The sequence below is a fragment of the Propithecus coquereli genome, unplaced genomic scaffold, assembly GCF_000956105.1.
Source record: "Propithecus coquereli isolate 6110/MARCELLA unplaced genomic scaffold, Pcoq_1.0 Scaffold193, whole genome shotgun sequence".
Lineage (NCBI taxonomy): Eukaryota > Metazoa > Chordata > Mammalia > Primates > Indriidae > Propithecus > Propithecus coquereli.
Genome location: NW_012144190.1, coordinates 1,662,020 through 1,674,045, shown reverse-complemented (window position 1 = coordinate 1,674,045; position 12,026 = coordinate 1,662,020). Strand labels below are relative to the sequence as shown.

Below are 12,026 nucleotides of genomic sequence, written 5' to 3'. Positions count from 1 at the left end.
CGTCTAAACACAGAGGTGAAGCCCCCAGGCCTTCGGCCAAGGCATTACCTGCTACCTCCTTACTCATACAAGATGGATTGGGCACCTGCTATGCGCTAGGGGGCCTGGTTCTAGCTCTGGGAATACAGCCTTGCAGAAGAATCCTGCCTCCATTGGTAGGGGACAGACATAAACAAACAAGATCATGTCAATCTTGATTATACCAAAAAGATAAAATGGGGCCTTTTCATAAAGTAACTTGCGGAAAGGAAGCTTCTTTAGGAAAGGTGGCTGGGGAAGGCTTCTTGGAGCTGTGATCTCAATAATGAGAAGGAGCTGGGGAAGAGCTTTCTAGAAGGAGGAGAGGGCTAGTGCAAAGGCTCTGAAGGGCAATGAGCTTAGCATTCAGGGAACAGCAAAGAGGCCAGCAGAGGCCTGGGGCAGAGGGGAGGGGGGAGGTTGCAGAGCTGCAAGGGGTTCCTCCCTCCCAGCCCTGAGCTGTGCTGGCTGAGGGCAGGGTTTGGCTTCCCTCCTGCCTGTGATGGGAAGGTGGAGGAGCAGGGGAGTGGGGAGTGATGTGATCTGATTTATGGTTTGGAAGAATTGCTCTGGCTGCTGCGGCAAGCAGCGGGATTGGAGGGGCTCAGGAGAAAGGGAGGAGGGGGAGGGCAGGGAGCCGGTGACTGCAGTGGTCCAGGCTGGGATGAGGCAGCTGGCTAAATGCTCAGAGCTCTCTCTGTGCACCCAGCTGGGCACCTGTCTATTCCACCTCCTGGAGAAACCTTTCCTGACCGCTCTTCCCCACTTCCCACCCTCTGCCTGACTCCCTCATCCTGGGGGACTATCTGGCTGCTGGTCTGCAAGAAGCCGGGATGCCCAGCATCACCCTGCCCAGGGCCCCACCTGCAGAAGGCTTCTAGCAAAGTGGGGCCGATGAATCCTGGAGCCCCACCTTCCAGGGTTGTGCACACAGCACACACATGTTCTTCACATGTGTCCTCACAGACACATGCACACTCACTTGCATCTCCTGGCAAGGGCTTGGAATGTGGGATGGGTGATCTGGGGGCAGGAGGCACCCTGCAGCCTGAAAGTGGTGGAAGAGTCTCTCCTCCATCAGGGTGCGTGGGCGATGGTGGCCACAGGGTAATGACAACCTCAGCAAGACCCTGAGGTCTGCCTCCTCCTTAGGAATGGCCTGGGCAGGGGGCAGTGGAGAAGGGAGCCGGGCTGAGACCGAGCACCCCACCATTGCCCAGTTGGTCCTGAGGAGGTCCCTGGGTCCAGGGGCATGCTGTCCCCAGGATCAGCTGGAGAGCCGGTTCCATTCTCTCCCTGACCATCCGAGCTTTGGGCCACGGCAGAAGGAACAAGCAGGGCGGAAGTGAGCTCTGGAGAGTGGAAAGAGGGGCGTGTGTGAGAAGACCCAAGGCGGGATCCAGGCTTTGGAACGTTGGAGGTTTCCGGCCACAAAGGCAGGGCCTCCGGGGAGCCAAGAGGGGCGGGGAGAGACACACACAGAGGAGCAGAGGAGATCAGAGGACTGACGGGGACAAGAGTGGGGAGGAGAGAGGGACAGGAAGAGAGAAACTGAGAGAGCAGGGGACCAGGGGGCCAGTGATCTGCACACAGGGCAGGGGGTGCTTGCCAGTCCCCAGAGACCACCTCCCACCCCAGACATCGAGACATCTGCGACCCGATGCACGCAGCCTGGCTTTTCGGGGCCTTGGTGATCCCCCAGCTCTTGGGCTTTGGCCATGGGGCTCGGGGAGCTGAGCGGGAGTGGGAGGGAGGCTGGGGAGGCGCCCAGGAGGAGGAGCGGGAGAGGGAGGCCCTGATGTTGAAGGTGAGCTGTGGGGTGGGAACTGTAAGGGCGAACTCGGAGCTTGGGAGGGGTTGTTTCAGGATGAGGGAAATGGGCAAGGGGGAACGACGGGGACAGGTTCAGAGGACGGGGGTGATGGGTTCAGAGAGAGGACTCAGGAGGCAAAGAGTGAGTTTAGAGTTGGAGGGGAGAGCGCGCGGCGTCTCTGGAGGCAGGCTGGGGCAGACCACCCCTCCCCGACCCCAGCATTTGCAGGAAGCCCTGGGGCTGCCAGCTGGGAGGGGGGATGAGAATCCAGAGAATCCAGTCGGGACCGAGGAAGGCAAAGGGACCTGGGAGATTGAGGAGGACCAGGAGGAGGAAGAGGAGGAGGAAGCAACGGCAACCCCCTCCTTCAGCCCCAGTCCCTCTCCCACCCCTGAGGACACCGTCACTTACATCCGTGAGTAACCAGAAGTCCCACCCTGACCCCAGACCTCCGCAGTCACTTTCACAAAAATGAATCGTCAGTTCACTGCCCAGTGGCCTTTCAGTTGCCCAACGCCCAGCCCTGAGCCCCCACATCCCTAAACGTCCCGGGTCTCGGGCCTCGCCTCCCAAGAGCCAGGGCCACTAGACCGCTCCTTCCAGGAATCCCAGGTCCCCTCCCCCAACCCCGCCCTCAGGAGCCCTAGGTCCCGGTTCCCCGAGGTCCTCCGGTCCCCAGGCTGCGCCCAGGCTCCCCCTCTAGCGCAAGCGGTGTCTGTCCTCAGTGGGCCGCCTGGCCGGCCTGGACGCAGGCCTGCACCAGCTGCACGTCCGTCTGCACGCGCTGGACACTCGCGTGGTCGAGCTGACCCGGGGGCTGCGGCAGCTGCGGGAGGCGGCGGGCGACACCCGCGACGCTGTGCAAGCCCTGCAGGAGGCGCAGCGCCGCGCCGAGCGCGAGCACGGCCGCTTGGAGGGTGAGTCCGCGCCGCGCCGGGCGGGAAAAATGGGACGATCTGGGCCAGATGGGGGACCGGTGAGAGGACCGGCCCCCGAGAGGTCTGAGGAGAGGTGAGGACCCTGGGGGTCGGAGGCGGGAGCGGCCCTGGCAAGCTGGGTTTGTTGGCGCATGGGGAGGTGAGCTGGCGGGGAGGGTGAACGGGGGGGCAGGGCGGGCGGTGGGCGAGGCATCCCTCTAGCTCACAGCCGCGCGGACCCCGCTCGGGCCGCGCCACGCCCCCCACAGTCCCGCCCCGACAGTCTGGCCCCGCCCCCGGCGGGCCTGATTCTCCGCCTCATTGCTCCCTGCGGTTTCTGATCCCGCCTCCTCCCGGCCCGCCCCTCGGAGGCCCTGACCCCGCCTCCTCCCCGCCCCGCGACGTCCTGGCCCCTCCTTCTCCCCGCCCCCGAAGGCCATGAGCCCGCCTCCTTCTCGCCCCGCCCCGCCCGCAGGCTGCCTGAAGGGGCTGCGCCTTGGCCACAAGTGCTTCCTGCTATCGCGCGACTTCGAGGCGCAGACAACGGCGCAGGCGCGGTGCGTGGCGCGGGGCGGGAGCCTGGCGCAGCCCGCCGACCGCCAGCAGATGGAGGCGCTTACTCGCTACCTGCGCGGGGCGCTCGCTCCCTACAACTGGCCGGTTTGGCTGGGCGTGCACGACCGGCGCGCTGAAGGCCTCTACCTCTTCGAAAACGGCCAGCGCGTGTCCTTCTTCGCCTGGCACCGCGCGCCCCGCCCCGAGCCGGGCACCCGGCCCAGCGCTGCGCCGCACCCGCTCAGCCCCGACCAGCCCAACGGCGGCGCGCTCGAGAACTGTGTGGCGCAGGCTTCTGATGACGGGTCCTGGTGGGACCACGACTGCGAGCGGCGTCTCTACTACGTCTGCGAGTTCCCCTTCTAGCCGGGCCGGTTCCCTGGCTCTGCCACCACACCCGGCCTTTGCCTGCGCCGTGCATCCTCCACCCTCCGAGAACGCCCTTCCTTCCCTGTCCCCCGGCTGGGCGCTCCCGGGAGGGCTCCAGCGGGCCTGAGACCCCTCCGCGGCCTTTGCCTGAAGCGGTGGGCACCAGGCTAGGTCCGTCCGATGCCAATAAAGCCTTCTGGAATCAGACTTGAGGGGCAGTGGAAGCGCTTTTGGCCTTTAACTCACCGCAGGGAAAGCTAGGAAGGGCCAGACCCTGGCCTTTGGGTGCCTGTCCTGTTCTGCTTTTACAGGTATTTGAGCCTCAGAGTCAGAGTGATGGAGAACACATGTGCATATGTATACACGGTCATCTGCTCCTGCACGCTGATGCCCAGAGTACACACGTGCACACTGCAGACACCTCCATCTTCATGGTGCCCCATCTCACGGCCTTTGAGACCCAGGGCCTGTCAATCATTGTTCCAGGCCTTGGCCTCTGTTCTGGTCAAAGAGATCTGGGAAACACAAAGGAACTAAAGGCTCTGACAAGTCCTGCAAGAAAGAGCCCGTTTAATTTTGTTTAGTATGTCCCAAACTTGTTTCCCTAGGTGGTACCGTTTCATGTAACATCAGGCCCTGGTCTGAGGTGAGAGACCCCCCTACTCCTTTTCCTCTCCTTCACCCCTAGGGGCACATGTGAAGACACAAACTTAAGGTCCCATTCAACGTTGAAGCTTATGCTCCATCCTAATACTCTCTCCTTTACTTCCTGCCTGTGAGACCATGAGCCAGTCCCTTCCCCTCTCTGAGCCTGTTTCCTCATGTGAACATGGGCACAGTTACCCCCTACTTTGTGTGGCTCTTGGGATGTTCAGGCGAGGCCAGGAAAATGTGCATTTGGGAAATGGTTGAACGTGAGCCACACACTACCTTCCTCCCTCACTATTTTTCATACTTTTCTTCCCTGGAGGCAGTAAAGACACCCAGGAGTCAGCCAGTCTGGGCCTCAGCATTGCGGACAGCACTGTTTGGGGGAGAGGGTCTTTGGAAATCACCCCAGTGCCTCCCCTGGTGTTGGCACCATGGAGCCGAGGAATGGGGATGTGACCCTGGCTGTCCTTACATTACCGTCGGATCCACCCGTGGGAGGAGCTAGCCATCCCTGTCATTTCCAGAAGAGATCACCCCCCCATTGTCCCTTCAGGAGTCATTTCTCAGCCCCACAGCCTCATAGGAAGTACCAGATTGGGAGGCGGGGGCGGGTGTGGCGTGCCGTCAGTAGGGCTTCAATCGGGGGGACCAAAGACCTTGCTTAGAATTCTTTCCACTCTGAGCTTCAGTTTCTCCGGGGTCGGGGTGGGCAGCAGGACATCTCATAGCCAACCAGAGAGTGGATTAGGCAGACACTGATGGGTACCTCCTATTTCCCGGAAGGGCCCCCTCCCTCACAGAGCTTGTCTTCTGGAAAGTAGGTGGATGAGGCAGCATGATGGTCACCTGCCTGGATTCTGCAGCCATATGATCCAGGTTCTAGTCCTACCTCGGCCACTTACCTACTGGGCAAACTGGAGTGAGAAATAACCTTGCTGTTTCCCAGTGTCCCGTATGTACAATGGACATAATGTGCCTATTTCCCAGAATAGAGTCAGACACAGAGGGCTCTTTGCCATACCCAGATCTGCGCCTCCCTCAGCAATTCAACCTCCCCTTCCCCTCTGCAGACTCTCTCCCGATATTGTGCCTTGGCACATGCAAAGATCCCTGTCCTCGCTTTCCTTCTCTGTGGGGGTGAACACCCACTTCCAAGAATTGGCTGACATGTCACCCCAAAGAGCTAGTCTTTCCCTCGACCCCGCAGGGTTAGGGCCCCTTTTGGTGTCTCAAAACTGCTGGCTCCTCTCCTGACCCAGCCCTGATCAGCCAGTCTGGGGGACACCATAGTTGGGGACGGGGGGAGGACTGCTTACGACCAACTCCGTGTCCTGGCACGCCTGGCACATGGGAGCCCTTTGAATGAAGATGACTGTGTGGGATCAAGTTGGGGACCCTGAGATGCATCAGATCTCTGCTGCTTTTTCTCTCTGGCCTCCCCAAGGCTGGGGTCAGGCACCTCCTCTGGTTTCCCGCAGGGTCTGGAGCTTTCCGCATCACTTTAGCTGCCACTGTCTGGTCAACGTATGCCTGCCTGACAGGGCCCAGGGCTACCATACCAAGCCCAGCGACAGAGTTGTGGGCATGCAGAGAGGTCCGAAGTGGGGAGTGGAGAGCGTCTACAAAGACTGTTTATGCACCAGAACAGCACGCTTGTAAACGTGGCATTCGGTGCAGATTCCTGACTCCAGTCTGCGTGTGGGAAACCTACCCTCTCAGGCCTCCCGCGGGCCAGAGATTGCCAATGCTCTCCCCTTGGCTTTCCGCGGAGCGCCTGCGGTTTGCGAGGCCAGAGCGTGGACCAGGGGAGGCCTCAGCAGCTGACTGGGATCGATGTGTTAAGGGACCCCAGGGAAGTAGTAGAGGAAGGGCAGGAGGCTTGCGATGAGCCAGTGGAGGAAGAACCAGCGGCCGCACGAGCCTGTAGGACTACAAATCCCAGGAGGCCGAGAGGCAGGCCTCCCACCGCCTTCCCAGAGCCACGTCTTTCTGCAGTCATCGAGTGACTCACCAAGTCCTCTCGCAAGCTTCACCCGCTCCTCCCACGTGGGGTTCGCCTACATTTCCCAGAAGCCTGAAAGACCACGCCCCTCGCAATGAGGTCGGAGAACTGCAGTCTCCAATCAGAGCTCGGGCCCCGCCTCTCCACGCCTCGGGGTATTTTGGGAAATGTAGTCCGGTCGCGTGCCTACGGGTAGGAAAATCGAAGCCTCGTAGTCCTTAACATTCGCTTACACATCAACATTCTCTTACACTGTAATCGGCGCTCTGATCTTACAGACAAGTTTTTCAGAACACGTATGGATTCCTATGGGGAGATCATAGCCATTTTTTACAAGGTGAAATAAAGTCATATAAAATATCAGTACGTGTAGAACATGGTAAGAAATATTTTTCAACATTTAGGCATTTGAGTATGTACTGAATTAGAATATGAAATTTGATATAAAGTTTCTTCCTTTGCCTGGAAAAAGTTTGCTAAACACCGGTTCAAACCAATCTAGTTTCTTACAAAACAACAAAAAACAAAGATGAAACTTTTTATTTGGAAATCATTTAAAACTTTTTGATAACCTGCGCAAATATAAATACTGTAGTACATACACACACTCTTTATCCGGATTTGTTTATTGTTAACAGTTTACCCCATTTTGGCTTTATCATTCTATATATCCATTCACCCACTCACCCATCCATCCTAGCCCAATCAGCAGGGACAAAACCCAAATCAGATTTGTTGACCCATTGCAATGAGAGAGACCACACCCTAGAGGAGGAGCTGTGTTTGAGTTATAGGATTTGGGGGAACAGAGAAATTTGGGTGAAACTTAAGTGAAACGGTGTTTTGATAGGTTCAGAACAAAGCAGGAATGTGTATAAGTGAGTCAACATCAGGTCTGAACTGCAAAGTGGACCCAGGATCTTGTTTCCTTGGAAACTACAATGTTAATATAAATGTGGCATGTCGTGCCCAGAAACTATTTAAAGCTCTGCACCAGGGCTGGAAATTGAGGTTTCTTATGTGTCAAAGTGGCTGAGATCTTCCAGGCAAGAAAGATTCGGCTGTTTCATTCTTACGGATATACCTTCAAACAGCAAAGTTTCCAACAATCTATAATTTTAGAGATCAGGGTTTCTCAGTGAGTAAAAACGGCATTAGCTACTCACAAAAGGAGTTGTTAGGACACGTTACAGCTGCCTTGCATCCCTGGGTGAAATGTTTCCTGACAACTTTGCAGCTGGCTTTATCTGGGTCTGTAGGTGGATGGCAGGGCAGAGTTTTACAGTATGAGCTGGTTTTAGTTCCTCAGTATACACACATATTTCCTGGGGCATGCAAGGGTTATTTACACACACCATGGCCCTTCACCCCTACATTGTTCAGTTTGCATTTCCCAAGAATAGAGATATTCTCTAACATAACCACAGTAATCAACCTCAGTAAATGTAACATTTATGCAATACTTTTATCTAATCTACTGGTTGATATCCTTCGTAGCGTTTCCCTCTCCAGTTCAGGATCCAGTCTGGGGTCGGGCATTGCATTTCGTTGTCATGTCTCTTTAGCCTCCTTTAATCTGGAATATTTCCGTATTTATGATATTGAGATTTTGGAAGAGCAACTCCTCGCTCTTTTAAAAATAGAAGTTCCACGTTTTTGAGTTTGTCTAATGTTTCCTTGTGATGATTAGTTTCAGATTATACATTCTCCACCACAATATATGAGGTGAGGTGTGTTCTGCTGTGAAGGTATCCCATCCGGATACAGTGAATGTCCAATCGCCCCTCATCTGTGACGTTAGTTTTGATGATCCAGCTGAGGTGATCTCCTTTGCAATGAATAAGCAGTCTGTGGGCAGACACTTTAATATCAGGCAAATATCTGGCTCCTCATCAAAATTTCCCCAGATTTAGCATTCATCGATGATTCTTCCCTTATGCCATATATACCATAATGGTTGCAAAATGATGATTTTCCAGCACTGGTACCACCTCCACATTTGCCGGTCAACACTCAGCATTCTATTATAAGCAAAAGTCCATCTCTTTCCCCTCACTTGTCCATTTATTATGAAACAGATTCATGAATTCCTATTTTTTCCATGGTTTTAGTTTATTACCCTTTTTTTTTTTAAAGCACTTCCTTAACTTTATGGCATAACAAGATTTCCAGGCTAATCTGTACTTCATCTTTTGTCTGTCTCGACCCTGAAATCAGATGTTTCCCCCAAGGAGCCCTGGGTCCTTTTAGTGGGGAGTGGTATTAGAGACCAAGATCTGGGTGCTAGGTGTGCTCGGTGCCATTGAGCTATGTTTGCTTCTTGGTCTTTTTAGCAGACAGAGCAACCTGGCTCCTTTACAGAGATGGGAGAACTAAGGCTGTGAGAGGTGTCTGTACACAGGGATGCTTTCAGCAAAACACTCTAAGCCAAATGGCTTAAGCCAAATGGCTCAAATACTTATTGGTTAAAGCGATTCAGGATGGTGGAAGCAATCACATCCAGCAGGCAGACACCCATCTAGGGAGCAGGAGGCCCAAAAACTTTCCCACTGAAACTGGACCCAAGAACATCTGTTACAGCAGGAGAGGAGGAAGCCAGATGCGCAAAAGGACTTCCTAAGGAATTCATGGGCAGCTTGGGTCTGAGGCAATGATCAACGACCTTAATTTTTTTTTTGAGTAAGCATGAGTTCAAAGCAATTCAGAGAATTCAGTGGCACAAGTGCCAGCAAATATCGAGCATTTGGAGATCTCCATGTGACCATATTTCCTCTTCTTACAAGGGTACTGTTCAGATTGGATTAGGGCCCACCCTAACGGTCTCATTTAACCTTAATCACCTCTTTAGAGACCGTGTCTCCAAATACAGTCAGATTCTGAGGTGTTAGGGGTTAGGGCTTCAACACACGAATTTTGGGGGGACACAATTCAGCCCATCACCATATCTTACTGTATGTTGTCTGCAACTTGCTTTTTAAAGGCAAACGCCTTACTAAGATTTGTTCGCGTTGGTGCCTGTAGCTATAGTTCGTGCATTTTCACTGTGGTATGGTATGAAAATGATAAAAAATACAGGGAGAGATTGATGAAATGGATTTGGGAAGAAAAGAAGATTAACAAAACCGAAAGCTATTTTAATGTTTGAAAAAGTTACTAAGATAGACTGACTTGGCAAAACCAATCAAGAAAAAAGGGAGAGGCTGGAAATAAAATACAAACTGTAAAATGGTGAATAATTATAGCCAGGGCAGAGATATAAAAAGTAATGAAATTATATTATGGCTAACTTTGTGCTAACATTTAAAAGCCTCGATGAAGTGGTTCAATTACTAGAAAAATATAAAATGCTAAAATGACACAAAATTAGAGAATTCGAATAAGCCAGTAAGTATTCAAGTATTTGGAGTTATATTCGAAGATTTCCCCTCTCCCCAAAAAAACTCCAGGCACAGATGGTATTCTAGGCAAGTGATACCAAACATTCAAGGAATGTTTAATTCCTATCTTATATGAATTATTCCAGAAAATAGCTGGAAAATTATGTAATAGCTGCTCGAGGCTAATGCAATGTTGATTCCAAAACCAGGTAAGGACAAGAAATGAAACTTATAGGTTTATTTCATTTGTGAATGAAGATGCAAAAATCCTAAATCAAATAATTACCTATTAAATCCAATGTATCATAATTCATCACAAACAAGTAGAATTTAGCCCCCTAATGCAAAGATGGTTCAAAAAAATTTTTAAAAATCATTCAGTGTAAATCACTGTATCAATAGATCAAGGAAGAAAATATAATGATTTTTATTGATGTGAAAAATAGTTTGATAAGGCTGTATATCTATTTATGATTAAAAATTAAAACACTTAACAAACTAGAAAAAAAGGGAACTCTCTTAACTTCATAAAACTTCCAGGAAACACTATAGAAATTTTGGATGCCTTTTCTTTTAGGTTAAGAACAGACTAGACTATTGCTTTACCTAGGACTGTATATAAGTAAATTCTGAGTAACGCTTTACTGAGACAGAAAAAAAAAAGAGGTATAAAGACTAGAAGGGAATTGAGAAAGCTGCTATTATTTGAACATGATATAATTGTGTACCCAGTAAAACCAATAAATCAACGGCCAAACCGTTAGAACAAACAATAAGAGATATCAATAAGGTCTCCAGTTACAAGATTAACCTTTAGAAATCATTATACAAACAACAAACAAGCATAAAATATTAAAAATACTATACACAATCCCACCAAAAGGCAGAAATCCTCTAGAAATTAGCAAAGAAGAATACACAAGATTCTGTCAAGAAAACTTAATCTCTAATAAAGAAACTTGAGGATGATCTGATTAAAAACAAAGACATTCTCTGCTCATGGTGGGGGTGATTAAATATTATACAGATGTCAAAACCTCACGAATAATTTGTATATTTAATATCATTGCAAGCAAATTTCCACTTGTTTCTATTTTAACAGCTTGAGATTCACATAAAATACAATTCACACATTTAGAATGTACAATTCAATGGTTCTTAGTGTATTCACAGTCAATTTTAGAACATTTCACCACCTCAAAAAGAAACCCTGCACCCTTTAGCTCTCATCCCTCTACCTCCCCAGTTTTCCCCACTCTGCCCCAGCCCTAAGAAATCACGAATCTACTTTTTGTCTCTAGAGATTTGCCTATTAGGAACATTTCATATGAATGGAATCATATACTCTGTGGTCTTTTATGACTGACGTCTTTCACTTTGCCTAATGTTTTCAAGGTTCATCCATGCGGTAGCATTTGTTAGTACTTCATTCCTTTTTGTGGCCAAATAACATTCCATTGCATGGATAGAGCAGATTTTGTGTATCCATTCATCTGTTGATGGAAATTTGAGTTGCTTTCCCCTTTTGGCTATTAAGAATAATGTTGCTATGAACAAGGGTACAAGTTTTTGTGTGGACATATGTATTGCTTTCTTTTGGGTGTGTACCTAGGAGTAGAATTGCTGGATCATATGGTAACTCTATATTTAAGTTTTTGAGGAACTGCCAGACTGTTTTCCAAAGTGGCTGCACTATTTTAAATTTCCACCAGCAATGTACGAAAGTTCCAACTTCTCCATATCCTTGCCAACACTTGTTATCATCTGAATTTTTTTTTCTAGCCATCCTATTGGGTGAGAAGTCATATCCCATTGTGGTTTGTATTTGCATTTCCATAATGACTAATGGTGTTAATATTGTTGTGTGTTTTTTGGCCAGTTGTGTATCTTCTTTGGAAAATGTCTATTCAGATCATTTGCCCATTTTAAAATTGGGTTATTTGTCTTTTTATTACTGAATTGTAAGAGTTCTTTATATATTCTATTTTTTTTAGTTGCTGTTTTAGGGGTTATGACATACATTTTAATTTACCAGAATCAATTTCAGACATACACTAGCTTAATTTCAGTGAGACATAGAATGATTATTCCTATGTAGCTCTATTTCCTTTCCTCTCTTATTGTGGCATTATTGTTATACACATTAATATTACAAACCCAACAATGCACTGTTATAATTATTACTTTACCATCTGTCATGATTTCCTTAACCCAATAACAGCAAAAAATATATTTTCAATGAAATATATTGCAAACATATCACATTTATATATGTTATAGGCCCAACAATAAGTTACCTTCTCATGTCACTTCTTGCTCTAATA

General features: G+C 49.9%; 2 protein-coding genes across 2 annotated transcripts in view; both read left to right on the top strand.

Annotated features, from left to right (window-relative positions):
• The first annotated feature begins 1,520 nt into the window (after positions 1 to 1,520).
• Positions 1,521 to 3,760, top strand: CLEC11A (C-type lectin domain family 11, member A). The gene is made up of 4 exons (XM_012643115.1): positions 1,521 to 1,825; positions 2,051 to 2,246; positions 2,557 to 2,748; positions 3,224 to 3,760. Exons 1-4 carry the CDS (start codon positions 1,679 to 1,681, stop codon positions 3,667 to 3,669), a joined length of 981 nt encoding a protein of 326 aa, XP_012498569.1. The 5' UTR covers positions 1,521 to 1,678; the 3' UTR covers positions 3,670 to 3,760.
• Positions 3,761 to 6,207: 2,447 nt separating this feature from the next.
• GPR32 (G protein-coupled receptor 32) overlaps positions 6,208 to 12,026 on the top strand; it is an 18,907-nt gene continuing 13,088 nt past the window's right edge. Inside the window, 1 exon segment of the mRNA XM_012643016.1 lies at positions 6,208 to 6,246. Coding sequence (XP_012498470.1) covers positions 6,208 to 6,246 — 39 coding nt within the window.